General features: G+C 44.4%; 1 protein-coding gene across 1 annotated transcript in view; it reads right to left on the bottom strand.

Annotated features, from left to right (window-relative positions):
- ANKFN1 (ankyrin repeat and fibronectin type III domain containing 1) overlaps nt 1-27,033 on the bottom strand; it is a 1,096,304-nt gene that overhangs the window by 365,090 nt on the left and 704,181 nt on the right. Inside the window, exon 8 of the mRNA XM_077257596.1 lies at nt 15,907-16,014. Within this exon, the coding sequence (XP_077113711.1) occupies nt 15,907-16,014 (108 nt within the window). The remainder of the gene's footprint in view (nt 1-15,906; nt 16,015-27,033) is intronic.

Here is a 27,033-nt window from a genome sequence, read left to right as displayed (position 1 = left end):
TAGGACTCACTCACTAACCCCTACGGGTTCACTTTCTGTCCTTAGTAACACATTATTAACTTTCTATGGGGACTCAGGGTTTACCTTCTATCCTCACCTTCATTATTACTTTCTTACTTTCACTTAAGCAGAACTCTAAATCTACCCCTACGGGCTTTCTGCATCTTTCTTTTTAAAGAACATTATCTAGGTTTCACATTTTAAACAAATTGAACACACATAACTTTCCTATATGCAAAACAGTTACATTTCTTCCAGAGCATCATCATCAGCATTTCTTTACACTTAACTAGTTAAAACACATACAACTTTTCTCATTCCAACATTACCATGGCATTACTGTTCTTAAAACAGTATCTCTCGTAAGTACGCTGTTGGACATCCCCTTTAAAAGAGGATCAAGTCTTTCTGAGGTAGCTCGTCTTCTCAGCTACCAGTCTTTGTTCAGCAAAGGTTCCAGAACGGTATCTTCGCAAAGAGTCTTTAAATAAAACCAGTAGGAAGCGCCTTTAATAAGGTGCAAACTATTTACAAGAAAGTTTGGATCATGCACTGTTCATGATTTCTCAGTTTGTAAAACTTGTGCAAACTTGTAGAAAAACAAACAATAAGGATCCCGGGTCAACTAAGGGATCCATAAATTGTTAACCCTGGACGGGTTTAGTAACAAACAATCAGGAACAGTAACTATTTACATCTTCAGAAGCATTAAAATCTCAGAATCCCCCACGAGGCGCCACCTGGCGGGGGAACCCTTGCAATACAGGCAGTTCAGGTTCCAGGTTCACTCCCACGGCCAGGTACACCCCATGGGTGCAGGTCTGTTGCACAACCAGATCGTGTGCGGTGATGAGGGTCTGCATTCCTACTTCTTTCTGCGCTGGTACATCAGGAGCATCAGTTACTTGAAAAGACACTTCTTTGGCCGCTGCGGTGATTGCGGGGGTCATGTGGCAGATCGCAGGTTCCGTGATCAGACAGGTGGGGGTGACCAGGGTGGTTGCAGATCGGTCACACGGGGGCACTTTGGCTACAGGGGCTGGTTTCTCTTTCTTGTAGATGTTCAGAGCGAACCACCCCTTTTCCCCAAAATGCCGGGTGTAAGTAACGCTGTCCCCCGGGTAGAGGTCTCGATCGGGGTGGCCCTCTCTGAGGTGCGACTCGACATCCCGTCGGTTAACAAAGACCTCCGCGTACAGCCCCGGTTCTTTAATAAAGCCCCAGCCTCCTCGGAGTTTAAAGGTGGTGACGATGCCCTGCCTGCGCGGGGCCTGGTGAGTGGTGGGGTCCTTACGGGCCCGGTCCTTAACCGCCAAATCCTTTTGATGGTGGGCCTCCCACCCAGCCTGTTGTATTTTCTCTTCCTCTCGCCACCGTTGTTCTAGCTGGACCCGGTATTCCTCCCAGCTTAGGGCCTGTACCATCTCCCCCTTCTGGGTCTCCACCCCGGGGAACCCCATAAGATTGGATCCGGGGTTCACCCAGCGGCACACCGTGCGCTCCGCATGGACCTCACACAGCAAGGGAGTAGGGGTGATTGGGGCTCGCATACGGTGTTCCATGCCCGTGGCTTCCTCCCATGGTAGCAGGCGCTGGAGTTTATGGGTTCCCGGGAGAGGTGGTGCCGCTACGGGACCCACTAACACACCCTCGGCTGGCGGGGCAGGATCGGCGGACTCACCAACTGGTACAAGTTCACTTTCTGCAGCAGGTCCTGCTGGTTCTTCCGGTGAGAACTCCGATGTCCGGGAACCCCCTGCCGGCACCACCGGGTGCGGAGCCTGGACTCTCACATTCAGTTGGAGGAGCTGGTTATATAAGTCCTCCATCTCGGCTCTCAGGAATCTGGTGTTATCCACGGAGGACGGGTTGCTGGGCTCATCCAGGTAGTCGGGGGAGACCTCCACTTCAACCCCACTGTCGGGTTCGGAGCTGCTGGCCATAGCGTCCTCCACGTGGGTCACTTCCTGGTCTTTTTCCCGCTCTCTCCTTCGGGAGCGGTTTCGTTTTCTCTGCCTCCGCCCCCCATTAAGGATTAGGAGGCGGATCTCTGCTGCTGACGGACACGTCCTCACCGTGCAGAAATATTTAGACTGGGCGGCCATTGCTGTTCGCGCTCTCCAGCTTGCCTACGCCCCCTTCACGCCCCTCTTCTCTTCCTGCGCTCTCCTCAGCGCTACAATGGCGGCGGATTTTGGCGGCAAATGGCACAACACACAGTCCTCTTAATAAAGTACAGTCCAAGCACAACAAATCACAGTCTCTAGGCACACATGACCTGATTCTTCAGGCTTAAGTAGATCCTGTTCGTGACGCCAAGTTGTGGAGCGCCCCCACACCGCCGCAGGGCCGAGGGGTACCCGGAACCGGGCCTCTAGGTCTCAGTCCTGGGGTTGTCACGGTGGCTAGACCCGGTCCGTGGCCCTGTCTGTCAGTGGGGGACGTCCGGTGCAATAAGTGGTGTTGTAACGGTGCAGTTGTGGGGTGCAGGTCGCGGTAAATAACGAGGACACCAGGTTGCAGTCTCTTTACCTCTTTACTGAAGATCTCTGAGTCCTCAGTCCGGAATACGGTTCACCAGGCTGCGCAAGTCCGGCCGGTCCAATGGCACTTCCAGAGTTCTCTTCACAGGTGGAAATCGGTGCCTTCCTTCTTAGCGCTATGTGTTGTAGTCATCCCCTGCTGTGCTTACGGAAAGTACCCCACAACTGTTGTGTCTGTTTCTTAAGTTCCCTCACAACTCGATTAAATGATGTTCTTCTAATCGTCCGTCCCTCCCTGATGTTACGGTTAGAACGGCACCCGTTTGTCGGGTAGGCCTGGAGTTCTTCCGGGACCCTAGAGATGCCCCTCTCCCGCAATTGCCTCCCAAGACTTCATAGGTGATATGTGTTAGACAGCCCGCCTTAAACTGACTGTCCTGCCGCTGTTTAGAGTATTGCTTGAAGCTGAATGTTATAATACTCCCTCGGCGTTCTGGCCACCGGTAATGCGCCTCAGTAGGGTGTTGCTCCGGTCTTACAGCACGACCCCTACTGGAATTCTCCTATTGCTTGATCTCGTTTCTCACTCAGCACAATCTATCTCGCTTCTAGTCCTTTCTTGAATCCCGCCGCTTCCCGGAGCTGGCGCGGACCCGTTACGTTCTTTCCAATGCCAAGCCTCTGCCAGGATCCCACCCCTGGCAGAGACCCTACTGTCTCTTCCTCCACAACACCTTCTGCCACAAGGTGTTGCTTCGTTCAATCCAGTCAGCTTTCTCTGATCTAACTTCCTGCCTGACCCCCAGTTTACCCACTATGGTGGGGAGTGGCCTAATGAATAGAACCCTTAGCTCCCCCCGGAGGCCCGGCTGTGAAATGTATTGGTGTCTGTGATACCTGATCAGATGAACTCCTTCAGTGCCATCGGACGCACCATGGCTCCCCATAGTGGCGGAGCCACAGTACTGCAACGACCAGGACTCTGGGGCGCTGCATTTCCATCTACCAAGCATTTCTTCTTACTAGAAATGAGTGATTTTATTACAGTTTAATATAACTCTTTTTAAATATAGAAAAAAAACAGCATTTTTGGAGGTACAGATTTTTGTATATTCTCTTGGCTGCCATTTTACTGAACCATAGATATACGACATAATTTTTAAAAAGTCTACTCACCTTATAACTAATCTTTGGGGATCCTCCACTGCTTGCTGCCTGCTGGTCCTCAGAGCTGCATCTCCTGGCCTGTTCATTCTAGGTTGGGACTTCAGGATTCTGAGACAGGAAGAGGACTCTGAGGCATCATCACGCACAATGACTTCTAAAGCCCGTGTCCTGGCCTAGAGTGAACAAACTGGGAGATGCAACTTCGAAAAGAAGATGGTAGACAGCACTGCTCTGGTCCTCAGGACCTTATCTGCCATTGTAGTGTAACAACTGGAGCACAGGGCAGAACTCTACAGTATACCAGGCATAGGTTGGGTCCTCTGGTCCCTGTTACAGGTCAGTAGGCGCCTATGCGGGGGGTTAAACTTCGCTTCTTACTGTTCCCTCTAAGTGTGTGCTGGTGGTGGCGCTCCCCATGAAGTAGGTGCAGAGAGAACAGGAGAGTCACAAAGCCAAGTTAATAACTAACAGTTTATCTTTATTTCAACACAGCCAGAAGGCTGACAGCCATAGATGGTACATTGGAAACATGCAGATGACAACAGGTCTCAATGTCACAGACAGCAGCAGAGACAGAGAACAGAGTACACATGAGGAGCAAATGACAGTAAGTCCCTCCCGTGTCTAGATCTGGTGTCTAATACTGATGCTATTGAAGTATCATTCACCCTTTGAGAGCTGGAATCCTTAGACGCCTTCATGTCCCACTATCCTTCATATTATGTGAGATATGATAGCAGAATGTTCTTTCCCCATAGTTGCTATGAGTTACTACTCTTGACTGAGTATCTTCCCTGTATTCTAGGCACACTTGTAATGCCAGTAGGCTGGTGTGCCTGAGAGAATTAGGGCCTCACTCCACCCCAGTAATAGACGTTTTCAAAGATTCACTCACACACTCTTCCGAAAAGCTGCTCCATAACGGCCTGGTGGAACAGGGAAATTAATTCTCTCACATGTTTCTGCTTGAGCTGTCTCAGTGCTGTGGAGCTCACTGAGCTTCTCTTCTAGATTCTATACTGAACTCTCACTCTATACCCTGACTCTGACTAGAATTATTCTTGCTATAACTTTTATATACATAACTGCATCCACCAAGCTATTCTCTTAGCAACCTGCCTTGGTGGGGAGACTTAACTGTTTCTCTTCCTAGCTGGTGTATCAGACAATTACAATAATACAAATTCTTACAAATTTTAAATAATCTACACAGAGTTTTAGTTTTAGTAATACACAGTCTAGGATATTACAGTAGCTTCAGCCTCTTTACTCTAACTGTGACTTCTGTCCGTGACCAGGTTTCAGAGGTCACTACGTGTTATACATCCGTGACGTTATATCGTACCACAAGTGGGGACTACAGAGACCTGGTCATGATGACCAGAAGTCTCAGTGCAGTGCCCCAGAGTCCTGGTCGTTGCAGTAATACCATTCTCCTCTAGGGGGGAGTGATGTTACGTCTGAAGGCAATAAAGGAGATCTCTTTATCATTGTGTTACAATGCATGCAACATGTTCACACTCCAGACCAGAAGGGGGAGCTCTAAGCCTGTTTAAGGTGAACTTCCCTATAAAACATCCTGATCTGGAGGGGAAAGGATTTCAGAGTTCAGTTCCTGTCAGGAGGACAGAGGGAGAGGAAGGAGTCCTGGAGCCTGAAGGGCTGCAGCTCCTGGAAGAAGACACTAAAGTGAACATATTGCAGAGAGTGTGCAGGAAAGCAAAGCACAGGAGAGGAATATCAGAGGGAGATCAGCCAGGAGCAAGCTGCTTCCCTCTGAGGCGCAGGAATCTGGTAGCCAGGATACCAAGGGAGTAAGAATCTCTTCGCTTTACTTCGGAGACTGGCAGGACAGTTAATTCCACGTTACCTGCCTGACCCATACCCAGGAGGCACAGTGGCAACTTGTGGGGGCTGGGGCGTGCTAGAGTCCCTGTAAAAAGCCTCAGGCCATCAGTCATATGGGTTTGTCCTATCCATTCCATCAGGGGGACAGAGAGAAAGAGAAATAACATCTAGAACACCAACATCAGTTGTGAGGACCTTACCGAGAAGCTCAGCAGGGAGGTACTACAACACCCAGGCACCAGAGGAAGGCTACTGATTTCCACCTGGATAAGGGGACTCTGGATTTGCCTTCAGACTGGTCGGACTCTGCCTACCCTGTGGTCGGTACCCTGGACTGTGGATGCTGAAGCCTTCAGTAAAGGTAAAGAGACTGCAACCTGGTGTCCTCGTTATTCACTGTGCCTTACATCATCCACCATCCACCATCTATACTCTGGGAAGCCCTGGGGATACACTTCACCTGTGGGAAGGTATACCATCTAGCTGCCATCACATCACCCCAGCGGACCCCTAAGAAGCGTCGGTCATCCTGACCGAATACCACAGGTGGCATCATGAACATTATCCCTGTAAAGACCTTCCCCCCATTTACAACGGACATCCCTAGGGCCACAGACTGGGTTAGCCACCGTGACATCCCCACCGAGAACCGAAGGGCCCAGTACCGAGTAACCCATGGCCCTACACGGGGGCGATCCATCAGCCTAGAGTAAAAAGCCTGGGAGATGTGGCTTGTGATAGGGAAAAGAAGAGGTATCTCTGAGGACTGGACGGTGGGCTTCGAGCACCTGAGGGGCCAGACAGATGAGCAGTGAGGTAAGTTTATTTTTCTTGCTTTTATATTTTACATTTATTATGTTCTGGGGTCTGGAGAAACCCTAATGCATAATAAGGGACATTCAATTCACAGAGGATCAGTTTGCTGCAAATTGAATTTCCCAGGAAAATCCACGTGATTTGAATTTTACAAGATCCACTAATTTTCTACTTATTACATCCTTATTTGCCAAATCTTAAATAATTAGAAAAGAGTTTGAAAAGATTGTCAAAAGTTGATAATAGTGTTGTACTTAATGTATAATCGAAGAAAAAGTTACAATGGTAATGTACAAGGCAATGTAAAAAAAATGAAAAAAAATGCCACTGGTGAGAATGTGGATGCTACTAGCAAAAGCACCACGACCACTAGCACCAGCTGTCCAGTAGGTTGTACTACCAAATAGTGTTTTGAAGATTTGAAGAGGATTTGAAGATTGACATCACCAACAAAAGCTTTTGAATGAAGCGAATCTTTTAATATTCAAATTTGCCAAAATTTCCTCAAAATTTGACTTGCAACAAATAAATTTGAATGAATTTCAATACTGAAAAGTTTTTAATTGCTTGTTAAATACACATGGGGAGAGGAAAGAGAGAACACGAACCTTGCCGAATATAAGAGCGTACACTTTACAGGTGAGAAAGAGAGGGCCCTGCTGCCCATAAGAGCTTACAATTGAAAGACGTGAAGGGGACCCTGCTAAACATAGGAGTTTACACTCTACAGGAGAGAAAGGAACCTGCTGACCATAAGGCCTTACACTACACAGAAGTGAGAAAGCGAGGACCTTGCTGATCATAAGAGCTTGGACTCTGCAGGAGAGATAGCATTACCCAGTGACTCTCTAGATGAAAATGAGTCTGCCATACAGACTGTGTTTCACTGGGAACTGCTGATCTGTGATGGCCACTACTGTACAAAGTATGATAATTTGCAAGATGTCATAGCTACATTTTGGTGAAGCCCATGCAGCAATGCAAAATAATATCTGTCTGCACTATTATACTTCAGCAGTGTGGAAAAGGCTAGATTTTTTGTTCTGCAAATTGAATCTCAAAATCTTTGAACTTCTGTGAAACTACGAATTTCAGAATATTGACTCAAACTAGATACTCCACGAAATAGATCCATTCATCTCAAGGTGTAACCAATGGAAAAACTGTTTATTTTTTAATGTGCTATAACTTAAAACAATATGAAGGTAAAGACTGCAGAAAAGGAGCTAGCTTCTCTGTTGACAAATTAATTCCTACGACATAGAAATAAGAAGCTACTGCATGGAACAAGTAATAATAACATAACACAAACCATAATCTGTCATTGATATGACTGGTGCTTCAAGCCAAATTATGAACCAATTATTTTCCAATATGAAGATCAGTTTTCTTGGGCATATCACAGTCTATACTGACAGTCCCCTCTTGGGATGTACAGTGGAAATCCAAACATTTATAAAACATTACTTTTATTAAAATAATAAATCATATTTTGTTTTTGACAGGATAACATTACAATATTGGCCGAAATTCATTGAGAATTGTAGACAGTGGAATAGGAGTGATCATAGTTTTCCCATATAGTACTGGCAATTACACCCCTGTTACATTTTCAGTTTCAGGTGTGTTAACGTTACTCCACTTAAGAAAATATTGCTTTAAAATCTCCTCAAATTCCATAATAATATTTACAAGTTTATATAGAAAGAGACAAATGGCTTTGAAGGAAAGTTAATACTTCTATGAAAACAAACCACATTTTCCTGTTGCCTTTGAGGCTTCTAACCACGTCTGGGTACTATCCAAAGTCTTGCACTTCATAAGCTGCAAAGCACTTTTATCCAGTGTTTAAGACCAGCCTTTTCATCCCTGATCCTTCAATTTACTTGTGCACAATAAATGTGTAATGTGTTAAAAAACAAACAAACTTATTTTTGAAAAATATAAAGGACTTTGCTTGAAAAATAACACTGTTGTAGGTTGTAGATATTCTGAGACTTCTACCAACCTGCTTCATCTCTTGATACTATAGCCTTAATATATAATCCATTGTTTCACTGTATGAATCATACAAAAGCTGTCAAAATTGATCCTCGGATGCAACGACAGCCAGAAACCTACCAGATAAACAAAGGAACATTCTGAAATACATGAAGAAAATATTCCTATTTATTTGCCCAATGCCTCAGATCTATCATTGCTAGCTGTATTTTACTATTTTTTGAATTTTAACAATCTTCACTAATGTTTTCCTATGCCCTTTAAAGTCTACCAACACACCTGTTTAAAATTCTAGTCCATCTCAATATCATACTCACCCTTTTTTCAGGCTACAAATTCATCTTAACTCATTCCCCAAACAGTCCACACTACCTTAGGACATCAGTGCTAATGCTACTTATTACACAAAGGCAATAAATCCCAACAATGAACTGAACTTACTTACTGGTACCAACTGCTTTTTGTCATGGTTTGTTTGGGTTGGTTCTTCTAGGGTTAATTCCTGTAGCCTCACATTGATCCTGCGTGGACTTTTTATAGCCTCCATCTGGGAGTTTCCTTTGTCAGTGATACTTCCGCCTTTGGCTAAGTGCATTGACCCCTGAGTGTGTTTTGAGCTGTATGCTGGTTTGCTTGATTCCTTGGCTTTTTGACTCGGTCTGTTCTCTGGATACTGTTTGTTGGATTCTGTCTCTGTAACTTTCTCTGTCCGTTTGGTATTGACCTCTGCTTGGCCCCTACTATCCTTTCTGTCTAGACCCTTGGTACCGTTACCCTATCCTGTGCTCTGACCCTGGCCTGATCTGTTTATGTCTCTGTCTGTGCCCCTTGGTAGCTCTGTTCTTTAGTTACCTTTCTAGGAGTTTTCCTTTAGCTTCTAGCTCCCTGGAGCTTAGGCCATGCCCCCCAGCAGTCAGGTGATTCAGGTCTTGTCAGGCCTGAAGCAACCTCTCTCCAGTCTGGCTTGCCCCGTATTCCTGGGAGCCTGTGGCCATCTCCAGGTCCTGTCTTCTCAGGAGATAGCATCGGTGAGTGTCACTTATAACTCCCTTCGTGATATTATCACTGACCACTAAGTTATTTCTGTTTCACTGCTGGGTTTGGGGCGTGTGTTGTTGGAGGGTTATGGATCCCTTACAGGCTTTATCTGAGCAGATGAAAAAACTGAGTCAGATGTTTCAGGCTTTAACACTGGAGCAGCAGGCCCTTACTCATTCTCAGCGGCAGATCACTGAGACTGTGAAGGAGGCATTGTCTTCTGGTCTTCAGGGGGCTATGGTGAGTGATGTTGCGCTGGTGTCCCCAGAACCACCTGTTAAGTTGCCTGATTTTGTTTCTGGGAACAAGAAGGAGTTTAGGGTTTTCAAAGAGGGCTGTAAACTCTTCTTCCATTTGAGACCACGGTCCTCTGGGGATGAAAGTCAGAGGGTAGAGGTCGTCATGTCCCTGTTAAAGGGGTCTCTGCAGGCCTGGGTGATCTCCCTTTCTCCCTCCGCCCCTGAGAGAGTGTCAGTGAATGCGTTCTTTGAGGCCCTTGGGCACATATATGATGAGCCTGACCAAGTGCGATTGGCAGAGGACATGGTGATGAGTGTCTGTCAGGGGAAGCTCTCGGCTGAGTGGTTCTGTACGGAGTTCCGACGCTGGGCCGCAGAGGTTTCTTGGGGAGCCGCCACTCTCTGAGGACTTTTTCATAAAGGCTTGTCCGAGCGGCTGCAGAATGCCCTGGCATTATATCCCCCACCAAACTCTCTCGAGGATGCCATGACTCAGGCCGTCCGGATGGACCGCTGGTTGGGGGCCAGAGGGGTGATGTAGGTGGAGACTCCATTGTTTTCCAGTGGAAAAGAGACTTTACCTGAGCCCATGGAAGTAAGCATTCTCACCTTAAAGGAAAAAGAGAGAAAACTCCGGCAGGAAAAGCAGTTATGCTTCTACTGCGGTGAAGCTGGACATTGGAAGAAGGAGTGTCCTTCCTGCCTATCATCGACTCGGTCAGCGGGAAACGGCTAGGTCTGAGTAGTTATCGAGGGGACTACTCAGACCGGCAGATACACTTTTCCTCGTTTTCTAAGGTGTTACTTGAGGTGGAACTGTTAGTGGACGGTTGTTCTTCTTTCTCTACAGCGTTCGTGGACTGTGGGTCATCCATCAATCTGATTGTCTCCCAATTGGTCACACGTTGCAAGATAGGGACAGCTAGGCTCAAGACTCCAGGTAAGGTGGTGGCCATTGACTCCTCCCCCTCACAAAAGAGGGAATTCTCTTTATGTCTGATTTGTTTTCGCTCAGAGTGGGTGCTGCTCACAAGGAAAAGTTAAGTTGCTTTGTTCTGGACAATCTGCCAGCGGGGTTGGTGTTGGGCATGCCCTGATTACAACGCCATCACCTTGTAATTAATTGGAAAATGGGGGAGATTGTTCAATGGGGGTCTAATTGTTCTAAGTTATGTTATAAATATGTACTGTTGGTTGAACCTGTCAAATCTGTGTCTGTATCATCTGTCGAGCTGGAAGGTATTCCGGAGTACCTGATAGACTTCGAAGATGTGTTCTCAGAAAGTGAGGCCGAGACGTTGCCACCTCATAGACCTTTTGATTGCACCGTCGAGTTAGTCCCGGGGGCTAAACTACCTAAAGCCCATCTGTTTAATTTGTCTGGTCCTGGGCGCTTAGCTATGAAAAATTATATTGCAGAAAGTCTTTGCAAGGAACATATACGTCCCACTGTCTCACCTTTGGCGGCAAGGTTCTTTTTTGTAAAAAAAAATGGCGGTTTATGTCCCTGTCTCGACTTTTGTGAAATTAAGATAAAAGTTCAGAATACATATCCCCTTCTGTTGATTCCTGATTTATGTAATCAACTATCAGGGGATAAATGGTTATCCGAACTGGATCTTTGGGGAACATATCATTTGATAAGAGTCCGGGAGGGGGACAAATGGAAAACTACGTTCCTCACATCTGAGGGACTGTTTGAAAATTTAGTCATGCCATTTGGTCTTACCAACGCCCCCACCATATTTCAGAATTTCATCAATGTTGTATTTGCTGATCTCATTGGTCGTTTTGTTGTGATTTACTTAGACTATATTCTGATATACTCACCTGACAGTCAGTCTCATCTGAGTCATGTACGAACCATCCTCCAAAGACTTAGAGAAAATCATCTGTTTGTTAAGTTGGAGAAATGTTTGTTTTTTGTTCAAGAGTTATCTATTTTGGGGATGATTATGTCCTGTGAGGGTTTTCGTATGGACTCCAAGAAGGTGCAGGCCATTGCTGATTGGGTGCAACTCCGAGATCTTAAAGGGCTCCAGCGCTTCTTGGGGTTCACCAATTATTACCGTAAATTTATTCTGGGGTTTTCGCAGGTGGTCAAACCACTCACAGATTTAACACACAAAGGTGCGGATGTGAACAATTGGTCTTCACACGCAAAAGAAGCTTTTGCTGCTCTGAAGAAATGCTTTACTATCGCCCAAGTTTTGGTACAGCCAGATCCATCCAAACCATTTATTGTGGAAGTGGACGCCTCTGAGGTGGGGGTGGATGCTGTGTTGTGCCAAGGGCCCGTCACTCTGACCAATCTCAGGCCATGTGGTTTTATTTCCAGGAAGAAAGGAATTATGATGTAGGCAATAGAGAGCTTCTTATGGTCAAATTGGGGTTTGAAGAATGGAGGCACTTTTTGGAGGGGGCCAGTCACCAGGTCACTGTGATTACCGACCATAAAATTTTATCATATATCTAGTCTGCTAAAAGACTTACGCCCAGACAGGCCTGTTGGTCACTTTTTTTCTCCCGTTTTCAGTTTACTATTATGTTTCGTCCAGGGTCAAAGAATATCAAGGCTGATGCTTTATCTCGTAGTTTTCATCCGGTGTCTCCCCCTGAGCCAACATCCTCCATTCTCACCCTGGGGTAGTGTTGGCAGGGTGTTATGATCTGGTGACCTTGGAGCCGCATGAAAACTTTCTCTGGAGTCGGTGGAACCTGTACTGACCGCAAATCCTGAACTAACACCGCAACTGGAAGTAGCCGTGGGCTGTGCCTAACAAAACCTAGACACCTTGACACAGCCGGAGGACTAAATACCCCGATAGATGGAAATAGCAATGCTATCTTGCCTCAGAGCAGACCCCCAAAGGATAGGCAGCCCCCCACGAATAATGACTGTGAGTAGGAGAAGAATAGACACATGCAGGTAGAAAACAGGATTTAGCAAAAGAGGCCACTCTAGCTAAATAGGAAAGGATAGGACAGATTACTAGGCGGTCAGTATTAAAACCCTTCCAAAAATATTCACAACAGATAATACAAAAAGTTCCACAATCTAACTAAAGACATGGAATGTATATCTGCCACTCCAGAGAATCCAGCAAGACTGAGAAAATACTGACACAATCTAAGCTGGACAAGAAAACACAAAGAATAGCACTGAATTGTGAAGCACACAGCATGTGTGCCACAGGAAAAAAAAAACAGACACTTATCTTTGCTGATTTGGCAGAATGACAGGAGGAACCAGGCAGAGGTCCAACACCTCCCAACAACAATTGACAACTGGCAAGGACTAATGAATCCTGCACACCTAAATACCCCAGTCAGAACTGCAATCAGCAGACACACCTGACCAGGACTGCAACCCAGGGACAACTGCATTACCACCTACTACCACCAGAGGGAACTCAAAAGCAGAATTCACAACAGCAGGGGTCACGTCTGAGTTGGAACGGGAGATTGAGGGGGCACAGTCTCTGGCTCCTGCTGCCAAGCCGGAGGGTAAGTTGTTTGTCCCATTGTAACTTTGGCTTAAACTCCTGCAGGAGTTTCATGAATCCAAGCTTAGGGCTCACCCTGGTATCTCGGCCACGCGCCTGGCGGTGGCTAAGATCTTCCGGTGGCCTACTGTAAGTTCTGATGTTAAAAGATTCATTTCTGGTTGTGGGGTCTGCGCTCGTTCTAAAAACTCACACAGCCCGCCGGCTTGTCTATGTCTTTGTCCACTTGTCTATGGACTTTATTACCAATCTTCCCCTGTCTAGGGGCAATATGGTGGTATGGGTAGCGGTGGACAGGTTCTCAAAGCAGGCTCATTTTGTACCCTTGACCGCACTACCCTCAGCTGAGACTTTGTCCAGATTGTTTGTCATTGCATGTGATACGGTTGCATGGGGTACCCCTGAATGTGGTGTCTGATCGTGGGGTGCAGTTTGTGGCAAAGTTTTGGCGTGCTTTCTGTAAGAAATTGGGGATTTTTCTCTCCTTTTCATCTGCATACCACCCAGAGAGCAATGGTCAGACAGAACGCACTAATCAGTCTCTGGAACATATCCTCAGATGTCTGACTTCCGCGAGACAGAATGACTGGTGTGATGTACTGCCATTGACGGAGTTCGCCTTTAATAGTCGGGCGAGCCAAACTACTGGTATGTCTCCTTTCATGATCAATTATGGATTTATTCCACATTTCGGTGAGTTTTCTCATTTGGATTCTGGGTGTCCCGGGGCTGACGGTTTTGTTCAGCGATTAAAGAATATGTGGTCGGAGGTCCAGCAGAATATCTCCAGGTCTCAAGGGAGATATACATTTTTTGCTGACAGAAAATGAACCCCAGGTCCTGTGTTTCGGGTTGGGGACAAAGTTTGGCTCTCCATGCAAATAATTAAGTTGAGGGTTCCATCAGCCAAGTTGGGCCCCAAGTTCATTGGCCCATACAAGATTGTGTAAAAGACTAATCCAGTAGCATACAGGTTGTGTCTACCAGTCTCATTTAAAATCCCTAACGTCTTCCATAAATCCCTACTAAAACCTTTTGTGGCAGTTCGGGGGGAGTCCGGGTCCACTGCTTCTCCTGTTTTGGTTGAGTGACACATGAAATATGAGATCAATCACATTGTGGATTCCAGGTTGGTGTGGCGGTCAGTACAGTATCTTGTTCATTGGAAAGGGTATGGGCCGGTGGACAGGTCCTGGGTTATGGCCCATTTAGTACAAGCAGATCGCTTGGTTAGTGCATTTTATTCTAGGTATACTGGTAAGCCTGGAGGTCCAGTGGCCCCCCATTGAGAGGGGGTACTGTCATGGTTTGTCTGGGTTGGTTCTTCTAGGGTTAATTCCTGTAGCCTCAAATTGATCCTGTGTGGACTTTTTATAGCCTCCATCTGGGAGTTTCCTTTGTCAGTGATACTTCCGCCCTTGGCTAAGTGTATTGACCCCTAAGTGTGTTTTTTGCTGTGTGCTGGTTTGCTTGATTCCTTGGCTTTTTGACTTGGTCTGTTCTCTGGATACTGTTTGTTGGATTCCGTCTCTGTACTTTCTCTGTCCGTTTGGTATTGACCTCTGCTTGGCCCCTACTATCCTTTCTGTCTAGACCCTTGGTACCGTTACACTGTCCTGTGCTCTGACCCCAACCTGATCTGTTTATGTCTCTGTCTGTGCCCCTTGGTAGCTCTGTTCTTTAGTTGCCTTTCTAGGAGTTTTCCTTTAGCTTCTAGCTCCCTGGAGCTTAGGCCATGCCCCCCAGCAGTCAGGTGATTCAGGTCTTGTCAGGCCTGAAGCAATCTCTCTCCAGTCTGGCTTGCCCCGTATACCTGGGAGCCTGTGGCTATCTCCGGGTCCAATCTTCCCAGGAGATAGCATTGGTGAGTGTCACTTATAACTCCCTTTGTGATACTTTTCTAGCAAAGAAGACAGGTATTATAGATAAGTCACATTATTGATCTATGTACATAGTAAGGGGTTCTTTAAGTCAACAAGTCAAAACCACTGTATTAACATTTAGGCCCTGATTTATCAAAGCAATTATGGCAGAATTATGATGTAAACCACTTTGAAAAGTCACAAAATATTTTGGTATTGCTGAGTTGCTCAACATATGTAATTTCATCTGTACATCTTACATTTGTAATTTCCCCCCGGGATCAATAAAGTGTATTGTATCGTATATGTTGCAAATATTAGCATTTTCACGCCAGCTTTGCCAAACTCTGCCAAAATGGATGGTGTTGGAATGGCACTCGGGAATGTGGGGGGAATAAATGACAGGGGCATGATGCCACAGCTCATCTAATTCATGACAAGCTGAGTTTAGAAGGGATCACCTTCTTTGGACCAGCAGAGATCCATTCACAAAATTGCTTCATATTTTTTCCATATTTCAGATGAAAAGAAATATGAAAATAACATTGTAGTTGCAGACGTTCTGATCAAATAGAGCCTTAGAAAAAGCAAAAGATCCCTCTACACCATAGAAGTAGACTAGATCTAAATGGTGGTGTGTAAAGTGGGTGTTGGGGGCCGACAACAAGTTATGCCACTATACACAGCTTTATTTAGGGTGTTAACAATCTCACCATTACCATTTCTTCCTTGTTTCTATAGTCTTTCAGATAACTATTGTGAATATGTTTGAGTTTTTCACCTATACACGACTATTCAAGTTCAACTTCCCAAAGTTGTAAAAGTTGACTGCTAGGTTGCTGAGAGCTGACACATAGGTCTCTAAATTTTAATCTAAATATTGTAGACAAGTCACTTCAGACACCTCAGCAGCCAAGTCTAGGACAGTTTATAAATTCGCTCTTACCTCGAGAGCTGTAATGCTGATGAACAGCTCGGACTTGCTGGAGTAGGCGCTCCAATACCTCAATCTGTCCCTTGTGCTTGAGCTCTCGTCCATCGTAGTCTTTCCAGTCTGTTAAGTAAATGCAGACAAAGTTAGTAGCTAAGACGAGGTGTCAGTAAAGACAGAAAGATGCAAGAATCTGCCATGACATTAAAACATCAACACACATGCTAAGTCTCACCTCTTACAATTTCAGTTTTCAGTACCTTATAAATTAAAATTTGTGCAGAAAGAAGAATTTATTGGTTACATGTACATAAAATGTGTTGTTCAGCTGATCTAAAGTTATATTGTATTTATGGGTCACCTATACTAAGGGGTCCCATAAGGCAGTTCTAAATGGAAGCCTGTGTAGAAATAGCCAAGGAAAAATCCTAGACTTTGAGCAGGCTACGCTTGAAAAAAAATATTTCTGATCCTAAACCATTGCCTAAAAGTAACACAAACTATCACACATTTTAATATAGACTTTTAGCTAAAATCTGAGCACAGTTACTTTGCTCTTCCTTAAAAAAAATAAAACCTTTTTGTGTAAAACCAGACACTGTTTCAATGGTAGATGTGAAGATGGAACGTAAAGTTTGGCTTTTGTCACATTTGATGTTTCGAAGTTTTGTTTATTTTTTTCATTGTAGGCTAATGTAACACAACTTAGAATGCCACCAAAAACATCTGCAAAAAATGTTCTACAATAGTTTCCACTGACTGATACGAGGAGGTGGAGGAGGAGGTGGAAAAACTTTTTTTTTTCTCATCGGTGAAAATAAATTTTTGAAAATCGTGCACTTGGTTAATGTAATTGGCACATAATCAAAAATGCACTTTATTTTGGTTTATAACCTTTTTTGTGATGTTTAGAGCATAAAGTTGCATGATCCACTGAAATGTCATAAAATTAATGTAGAAATTTCAGCTGAAAAGCACAAATCAAAAGAAGAAATTGGTGCAAATCAAAAACAGGCTTCAGACAAAAAAACTAGACAAAAAAGGTACAAATGGAATAATACATTGGGACTATGGGTATGCTGTTAACTTAAATTACACACACAAGAGTTGGAAAAAAAATCACACTTTCTCTAAAAACGCGCATAAATCTGTAATTTGACATATTGTAGATGTTAATTTGTTATGATTAGCATACAAGACCTTCAATGTGTAACATTATCATAGGAGAAGACAAATACAGCAAATTACAGCAAAACATTACAGAAAATTATAGAACCCCAAATAATGACATCACTTAACAACAGGCGCCAGACGTACGAGTCTAGATGCCAAGTATTATTTCTGCTCAGCCTTGTTTCATCTTTTCTTTGTTTTGCTGTCATGGAGTACAGATATGTTTTAGATTTGTAAGCTGGATAAATTTCTGCGGTATGTGATCATGATCTGCACAATTACCGATCACCAAAACCGGATACCATGAATTAAAGGTTTCTGGCAAGTCATATATCAATTTGTAAAACAGTCGTGTGATGAATGTTCGTTCAACTCTTATGAGTGTGAATGATCTGTGCCAACTAATACCATCACGAGGTTAAAAAAAAGGGATAAAAAAATAGATACTTATATATATTGAATTTTTTAAATCATATATTACCAATTTAAGATTACATTCACACTTGCCTCTTTTGGCCAAAATTATGCATCAATCTTTGTAAGTTAAAACTAGGAGAAAAATCTGATTAGAAAAAAAAAGTATAATAAAAAGATATGCACCTACTTGGTTTTGGCATTGAGATGTTAATGCAAAATACAAAAATGAGATGAGATTCTGGTGCTAAGAACTTTAGAAAAAATGATTCAATACAGCAAAACTCTAGACTCAATAGAAAAAATAAAAGAATGACTACGAATTAAACTATTCGTTTAATCACTGGAATCTTAATATTTCTTCTCATTTTTGTAACACCTTGGCCGGCAGTTTCCGTCTCCAAAGTACAGGGAGATCGGGTCCCACCGGTTCGTGGACATCCCCGGGGTCCCCACAATACTTCTCACCTTGTTCACGTTCCTGCGGCACCCCTTCAAGCTGCGGCATCTGACTGGCATGTCTCCTCTGCTCCCCCACTTCCTGGTTGCAGGGGAGCGAGGATAGGGCGAGCGAGCCGCTGTCTGAGCATTTAAAGGGCTCCCAGCCAATTGCTGTAAAATCTGTGAGTATTTAAGGTCCTCACTTCCTTTGGGAAGTGCCTGGGCAACTTTGTGTCTTGTTTTTCAAGTTGCCGTCCCCAGGTCTCGGTCCTGCGCTTTCGAGTGGTGTCTTCGTTGTTCCATACTTTGATACTCTGTGTTTTTCTCCTTGTGCCCTGCTCCATCCGTCAACCTTCTGTCCATGGTTTCTGGCAGTATCCTTGGACCTCCTGGTTCCTCTCCTCCAGTTCCCTGGACCTCTCTCTCTGTGCCTTGGAGTGTCTCCATCCCATTCAGGTCTGACCCGCTGGGTTCACTAACTTCCCTCCGCCTGCCTCGGCATGACAATTTTCTGTTTGCATTTAAAGAGAACCAAGTATAAGGAATATATACCTCAAATTAATGCCATGTATGTCCTGCACCATCTGTATAGCGCCTAGCATCACCATACACTTTCTGCATCAGAGTGCCACGACGTCACTTAATTTATGCTCGCATTCAAAACGCACTGTTGAAATTCTACTATTTGTGTCCAATAATATTGTATGATTCTAGAGTGTGCTGTGAAAATTCTTTGCATGTATGTTGGGTTACTACCTTGTTCACTGGCACCTCACATGATCTGAAGAGTGAGTGCACTCCAAATGTGTGAGTAATCTGTCCTCTATGTCAGAAGATTGTATTTGAATTAACCATGCCCATGTAGTGACATTTCTCTATGCCACTAGAACTTTGCAAATGGAAAAGCTCAGAGGAGAGTGGGAATTGTGGACCAAATGTACACACTCAGTTTATATCTAGGTTCTCTTTCATATGACTTAGCTATTGTAGAAAATGTATCATGTGTCTTTCCTGTCTGCTTCCTTCAAAATGATTAAAGTTTCTGAACCTTGGTTGGCAGTTAAACTTGATTACAGCTGTAGATTAGAATTTTCTGAAACGTGTATACTGATATAGGCAAACTATTCATTGGAAATGTGCGAGCTGCTATATCAGCATGGGTCTGACCTTTAGGACTCCCAGAGATCAACATTATAAGATGTATGTGTCTCCCATTGAAAGGAGATGAATTGATAGGATCACCAGGTGAGGTGGGTATTCTAAGCCTCAAGTCAGAGTGAGCACAGGGACCCAAGCAAGCAGGAGGACACGTTGGAAGTTAGGACTTGGCACATTCAAGAATCTCAGGTGCAGTAGAACTGATGAAGTGGAACCCAGAAGGCACCAAGTAAAATCACAGTTTACACAGAATATGGAGCCAACCAAAAGATCTAGAGTCGCAATCCCAGCACACATGTGTTTTAGCGGGCCTTATATAGGTCTACAGTTATGATGTAATTGATCTACGCTGGACAATTTGCAAATCCTGACGTGGAGGACAACAGAGGGTAGCGGACCCATGGGAAAGAAGTGGAGTTCGGGAAACCCAGGACAGGTGCGCAACAACCAATGAATTGCAAGTTTTGTGGGTGCACTGTCCTTCTTTTTAAAGCATATGACATGGTCAAACTGGCCAAGCATCAGTTGTATGCCATGTACTTAAATACAATGACAGAATTAATGCACAACCTACACCCAACTCAACTCATCTCGATCCTAGTCTTGTAGCCATGGAAGAATGGTGGACACAATTCTGCCATTCTGGTGATCAGTGAAGGGCAGTGGTCAGCTCATACAGTAGTTTGTTTAAACCAGAATTTGCATTTTAGAACATATCTTTACTTACACACCCTGTATATGTTATTCAATTTGTGATATAAATAACTGTCATATATATTTACTTTTAGCATTAAGTTCCAGCACTTAAAAAAGAAAAAGAAAAAAACTTTTAACATTACTAGTCAAAATAAGTCAAAAGTTTCAATGTAGTGCTATGCACTCATTTTAATATGGACACATCTTAGGAGAAATTTCTAAATATCCCTGAGAATTCTATTTCTATCTCAGCATAAAGACTTTTCAAGGTAATGACAAAAATATGCAAAATAACATAAACCAGCCAAATCATAGCTGTAGATATCAATGTTTTGGGGGTTCTTACTCCTCATCACAACAAATTAGGTTATTGGTTGGATGAATGAGATTTCTTCGATGTAGCTGAGGGGGTCACTGGTTCTCATTAAACAGACCCAACTGAGTATGGGGACTTACTTTCAAGGCAATGCAAGATGAATGAAAAAATGAAGAAAAGTTTTAAAAGCTTATTTTTTCTTCCACTGGCCAAGTGCTGTGACTTACTGCCTAATTGGACTGTGCCTTTGGACCCTGACTCCGGGGAATGGTCCGTGCACAGAAAGCATAAGATGAAATGTGCAACAGTTAAGCTGAAAACATACAAATGATTTCACTTTTAGATTTTAAGTTACTCATTTTTTGTTAGATTTAATGCCATAATAAAAGCTATATTTTTATATAATGCTTTTTTTTAGATAGATAAAAATGGAGTTTGTAGAAATCTTATGGGATTGTGGGCAGCAAAGAAATCCTGCAGAAGCTGGCTTAGCTTACAAACAACTGTTTTCATAGCATTCAATAATACTGTATATACTGTACTCTGTGAAGCATTGTGCAATAAATCACATTTAAACATTACATGCTGCACGTATTTTGCTGAGGAACAAATAAAAGGAATTTTAGCACCTAAGGCTGATACCTGTCATTATTTTAAAACATACATACAGGCAGAAATGAAAACTTGACAGTGATACTGAATCGTTCTTTACAACACCTATTACACCTTCAATTCCCGGTCAATGGAACTAGTATTTCACTTAGTCGATAAACATGTATGTATTTCAACGTTGTGCTTCACCCACTGGCAGCTAATCTCTGAAAAAAACTATGACCATTGGACAGAACTTGGTGTATCAAGTCAGCTGAAGGCATGCTAATGTGGGGATAGGTTCCACCTTGATCCATCATATAAGTCTAATATGCGAGAAAGGTCCAAAACACCACCAGATATTTTTTGGCTTTGTGTATATCGATAAATCTAATGTAATGAAATATATATATATATATATATATATATATATATATATATATATATATATATATTTATATATATATATATTCAAACACACAGGTATGTGTTTTAACTGGCCTAAGGTAGATCTACGGATATGATGTCATTGATCCATGCTGGGCAACTTTTTAAATCTGACGTGGAGGACAACAGATGGCAGCGGAACCTTGGGAAAGAAGTGGAGCTCGGGACACCCAGGACAGGTGCGCAACATGAATGATTTGCAGGTTTTGTGGGTGCACTGATCTTCTTATTAAAGCATATGGCATTGTCGAAGATATAGTTAATTATATTAGTCCTGCCCAGTTATTACTTCAGTATACTGTAGATCCACATCCCACTTACACTGTATATATGTGTATTGAGTTATTATGTGCTCTGAGTAACTGCTTAGGCAATATCTCCATTGTGAAAGATGAATATATGACTACACATCATTAGACAAAAGTCCTTTTTATAGAGTATCAGAATTAAAAGACAGTCATTTGTATTTCTACTATATGAAGGTGCGATGAAATTTGCAATTATTGGTAAATATAATGAAAACGATCCACCAATTTCTCTTTAATTTGATTGAAAACGTAAACTAATTGATTTTTGAGTATTTATTATCTTCTGCATCATAAAAAGTAGGAGTCAGGTACTAAAGGAGTCATACAACTAAAAATTTTTAAATAGATATAAGTGGATCATTGAAAATTCAATTTTGCCTGTTTATGTATATTTTCCCAGGAACTCCAATTCACAGAGAAGATATTCATCACAAATTTGATGTCTCTTACTCTGCTATGGGTCTTTTTAGACCCCAAAGCATAAAAGATGTAGGATTTAAAAATAAAAGAAATCCATATTCTCATTACATTGCTCACTTCTTTGTCCCCTCCGCCATCACAGTCACCTATCCAGTCCGAGCTGCATCTTTTTTACTGTCACCGCAAGAAGAGAAATTCCTTAGCCCTTCACGCTAGGGTGGAACTTTCAGCTCTAATGAGGTGCAGAATGTTTTTTCATAAGCACTCAAAAGGTTATGTGGTGATGACATCACCCGTCATGCCATAGGCCTTGACCATTGGCGTGTGGGGATCAGAAGATGCAACAATGATCGGACAGGTGATAGTGAGTAGGGAAGAAGCTGAGAAATGAATGGTTTAGTGATTTTTAAAACAAAATTTTTACACCTTTTATGAACCTTTAGGGTTCAGAAAAAAAAGTATCTGCCATTTTGTTCAATCCACGCGGAGGCAAATTACGAAAACGCCGCATTTTGGCAAAAGCTGATTTTTTGTAAAATTTGAGTTGAAATCAATTTTACTAGCATACATTTGCGCATCTCTAGTACTAAGACCTACAGATCCAGGACCAAGCTCATCATTAGGCCACTGATCATTCCACAGAGCCACCAGAGAAAAATCATGACCTGATGATTATGAATATTTCACGCAATAAAAAAGCTTGCCTTCAAATAAATCCTAATACTATGATATTTGTCACAATGCACAAAACCCGAACAATATCTCCAAAATAATAAAATGCAGTTCAAAAAAGTGTGTAAAACAGAGTATACAGGGTAAAAAAAGGATCCAATAAGTATCTCCTGCATCAGGTTATAGGTGTAAGTTACAAAGTCTGCTCGGCGCCAATCTCATGATGTCATAGAGAACACTGAATAATTAAGCTGTTGAGATAAGTGTAGACCCAGAGTGAGGCTAATCCTGTATGTAGAGAAATCTTAAGGATCACGTCACTGGTGTCATAAAGAGATTGACTACATGGTCTGTTGTGTAACATGTGTAAATAAAAAGAGAATATGTTATTGTGCTCATTTCTCTAGACACTAATGACTGCTGAAGAGGTATCAGTGATGTACATAGTTTGGCAGGAAAGGCTTTATGTGTCCTGTGAACGTCTGCAAATATATTAAGTCTTCAGGCTACGGATTAGCATGCTGTCAGATTCCATGTCCCATGTACAACTGTCAAGTTTTTTTTTCTTTTTTTCTACTTTTTGCTTGTTTTTTGTTGCACTTTGAGTGAACTGTCTTCTTACGAAGCATAACAGACTTTATCAAGTATGGATAAGAAGAGCCAGAACAAAAGATACATTCCTCTTTTAAAAAGTAAGTTCTCAATTACTAGTGCAGCGCCCCAGAGTCCTGGTTGCTGCAGTAATGTCATTCTTCCACCAGGGGGAGTGATATTACATCTGATGGCACTAAAGGAGTTCACCTTGCCAGGTATCACAAGTCACACACTACACTTCACACTCCAGTCCACCAGAGGGGGCCTTGCTCCTATCTATTAGGACACTCCTCACAATAGGGTAAAACTGGTGGGTTGGATAAGAAGTTAGTCAGAAGCTGACTGGGCTCGGCCCAGGCAACACCTGTCAGGCAGGTAGGGGGAAAGGAGGAACATCTGAGCTGCAGACAGAGGGTCGCTGTCAGGGGTGGGATCCTGACAGAGGCCTAGCACGAGACAGAAAGACACGGAGCTGCGCCTGCACCCCATGCGGCAGCATCCTAAGAAAGGACAAGAAAGGAATTGTATTGTGGAGAGTGAGAAACGAAGTCACAGCACAAGGAGATAATACCGGGAGGAGTCCTGCCCCAAGATCGGCAGCCTCCTTCTGAGGCGCGTAGCCGGTGGCCGGAACACTGAGGGAGTAATAGACTCTATGCTTTACTTCAGAGACCGGCAGGACAGTCAATTCCAAGTTGGCTGCCCGACCTTAATACCTAAGAAGACACGGTGGCAAATTGTGGGGTTCGGGCATCTCTAGGGTCCCTACAAACAAGCCCCAGGCTATCCCAGTCATACAGGATGTCCTATCCATACCATCTGGGGGACAGAGAGAGAGAACATCAGAAACATCTACGAAAGTTGTGAGGACTATCCCGTGGTGCTCAGCAGGGAAGTACTACAACACACAGGCACTAGTAGGAAGGCTACTGATTCCACCTGGTTAAGAGAGCTCTGGATTTGCCTTCAGAGCGGCCGGACTCTGCCTGCCCTGTGAACGGTACTCTGGACTGTGGACGCTGAAGTCTTCAGTAAAAGGTAAAGAGACTGCAACCTTTGTGTCCTTGTTATTCATTGCGCCTTACATCGTCCACCATCACCACCTACACATCTGGGAAGCCCTGGGGACATACTTCACCTGTGGGAAGGTACACCATCTAGCTGCCACTCCATCACCCCAGCGGACCCCAAGCAGCGTCGGTCACCCTGACCGAATACCACAGGTGGCGTCACGAACCATTCCCTTATCTATAAACTCTTTTACTCGACGTCCCTCAAAGGGCCACGGACCGGGTCGGGCCACCGTGACATCCCCAGAACCGAGAGACAGACCCGTTACCGAGTACCCCATTGCCCTTAACGTGGGGGCGATCCACTAACACCAAAGTGCTAAAAAAGTGCACAAGCATGTGTCTGTGGTAAGCCCTCTCCAACAAAATCACATTCGACTTACTCTGCAGCCTCAAAAGTCAAAGGACCCTGCAAGAGACAAAAGGCAATGGTGCTTTCCTCTGCTCTTCCAAAACATAGGAAGGCTGGTCTGTGCTTTGGTGTCTGCCTAACTTGTCATCCAAACAAACCCCTAGCTCAATGGTCTATGTTGAGCTTTTCTAGGGAGTGGAGCCAGGTTGCAGTTGGATTAGGAGTAGAATCTGAGTGCTTCCCCCATACTCTGGAACTCTCTGTTAGGGGTCGAGTTCCCAACGCTACACAGGGGGAATCTCAAACCATGTCTGCTGCGGTCTCCCATTCTCCTCCAGCCGCAGTGGAGTCTGCTCAGCGAAGACGTCGGTCCCAGCGTCTGGCTCAGCCTCATACTGTGCGAATGGTTACTGCTGCCTTTCCAGGCTCAGCCATTGTAACTAGTACTATTCCACAAAGAGAAGATGCTTTTGGGCCTAAGTCCTGCTTTTCTGCTACTGAGCATGCCCAAGGGACGACGTCTCATTGGAGGTCGGGGGTCACATGCACAGGTCCTGTAGCAGCTTCCATTGGTCCTCATGGAAGGTCGTGAAGTTGGTGCAACTATAAAAGGTTTGCATGGCTGCACGGCCATGCGCTAGTATCAACTATGTTACATGTTCAGTGCCAGTGTGGTCACGTGCATGTGGTTTCAGGATTCAGCTGAAATAAGCTGAAATCCGGCACCTCCGGTGAGGAGTTTTGTGCTGACTGCATGACCACTGTTTGCTCTAGTTTATAGCTGTGTTCCTCTGTGAGGTTAGCAGGGCACAGTGTTCTCTTGTCATAAAGCGACTCTGTTAGGTAACAGAGTTCACTTATACCGCCATATAGTGCCATCTGTTTACTAGCAGCAGGTTCTCACCTGCACGGTGGACCCCGGGTTGTGAACGCACCTACTACTTCTAATATTTATATTTGGTGCGTTCCGCCAACCCTTACATAATACTAGCGCCAGGGTCTGGCTTGTAAATGGCGGACGAAATGCAATCTTTGCGGTACATCCAGCAGCTGGAGGGTAGGTTGGCGGCTCTCGAGCGTGCAACCTCAGCTGTGGATGTTACCGCAATAGCTGTTTAGGCTGCTAGCGTGGCTGCAGCAGGTTTTCCCACTGCCACCTCTGTTCTGACCTTATCCCACCTCCCACTGCCAGAGAGATACTCTGGTGACAGTAAATCCTGTAGGGGTTTCGTGAGCCAATGCGGTATACACCTTGAGCTCCTGGCTGCACGTTTTCCCACAGAGTGGGCAAAGGTGGGATTCATAATCTCTCTTCTGTCGGACAGGGCGTTGGAGTGGGCTACACCGCTGCGGGAGCGCGACAATCATGTTGGTGCAGAGTGCTCTTCGGTTTTTGAGCACTCTGAAACAGGTCTTTTTGGGACCTCAAGTCACCCATGATATGTCGCTCAAACTGCTGGCATTGACTCAGGGTTTCTCCATGGTCAGCCATTTTGCTGTCCTTTTCCGGACTCTAGCTTCTGACCTAGAGTGGCCTGATAAAGCCCTCATCCCGGTATTTTGGAGGGGCTGGTTGACCATGTGAAGGATGCTTTGGCCACTAGGGAGATTCCAGCCACACTGGAGGAGCTCATAGCTGTATCAACTCACATCGACCTTCGTTTTGCCGAGCGAGGGTTGGAGCGAGCCCAGTGTAGGCAGAGATTTCGGCTGGCTCCCACCTTCACCAAACCTCTGAAATCTCCGGTCCTGGGGTCTGAGTCACATGAGGCCCTGGAGGTGTCACGAGCGGGTTCTAAGTCCCGGACCGCTTGTGCACTTAAGGTCTGTCATATTTGCCAGCAGTCAATACACCTTGCCTCCAAGTGTCCACAGCGGTCGGGAAAACGTCAGCATCTAGTGGTAGTTGGAGGAGGTACACTAGACACGGCAACATTTTCCTCTAAATTGTCCTTCAAGGGGACAATCACCATAGGCCCATCCACTCTTATGGTAGAGCTTTGCGTGGACTCCGCGGGGCAGAGGGAAATTTTATGTCATCTGCTTTCGCCCAATGACACGCAATACCCCTGGTGATGCTCACCTGGCCTGTGACCGTTTGAGTGGTAAATGAGTTGACACTACCCTCACATATTACACACCAAACCATTCCATTTACTCTTTCCATGTCTCCATCTCATCAGGAGATTATCTCCCTACGTGTCATACCCGAGGGAATTGATGAGGTCCTGTTGGAGATACCATGGCTATGCTGCCACACTCCTCATATAGAGTGGTCCTCAGGGAAAATTCTGGGATGGAGTAAATCCTGTGAGGGTAGATGTCAGAGGGAGTGCGTTCCAGTTGCTACAACTGAGGTACCTGCAGATCTTTCCTCTCTCCCCAAGAACTATTGGCCCCATGCAGACGTGTTCTCCAAAAGGGCTGCGGAGACCCTTCCGCCTCACCGTCCCTATGACTGTCCTATTGACCTCTCGCTTGGTGCAGAGC

The sequence above is a fragment of the Ranitomeya variabilis genome, chromosome 4, assembly GCF_051348905.1.
Source record: "Ranitomeya variabilis isolate aRanVar5 chromosome 4, aRanVar5.hap1, whole genome shotgun sequence".
Classification (NCBI taxonomy): domain Eukaryota; kingdom Metazoa; phylum Chordata; class Amphibia; order Anura; family Dendrobatidae; genus Ranitomeya; species Ranitomeya variabilis.
Note: the sequence above shows the minus strand (reverse complement) of the source record. Positions and strands in the feature narration are given on the sequence as shown.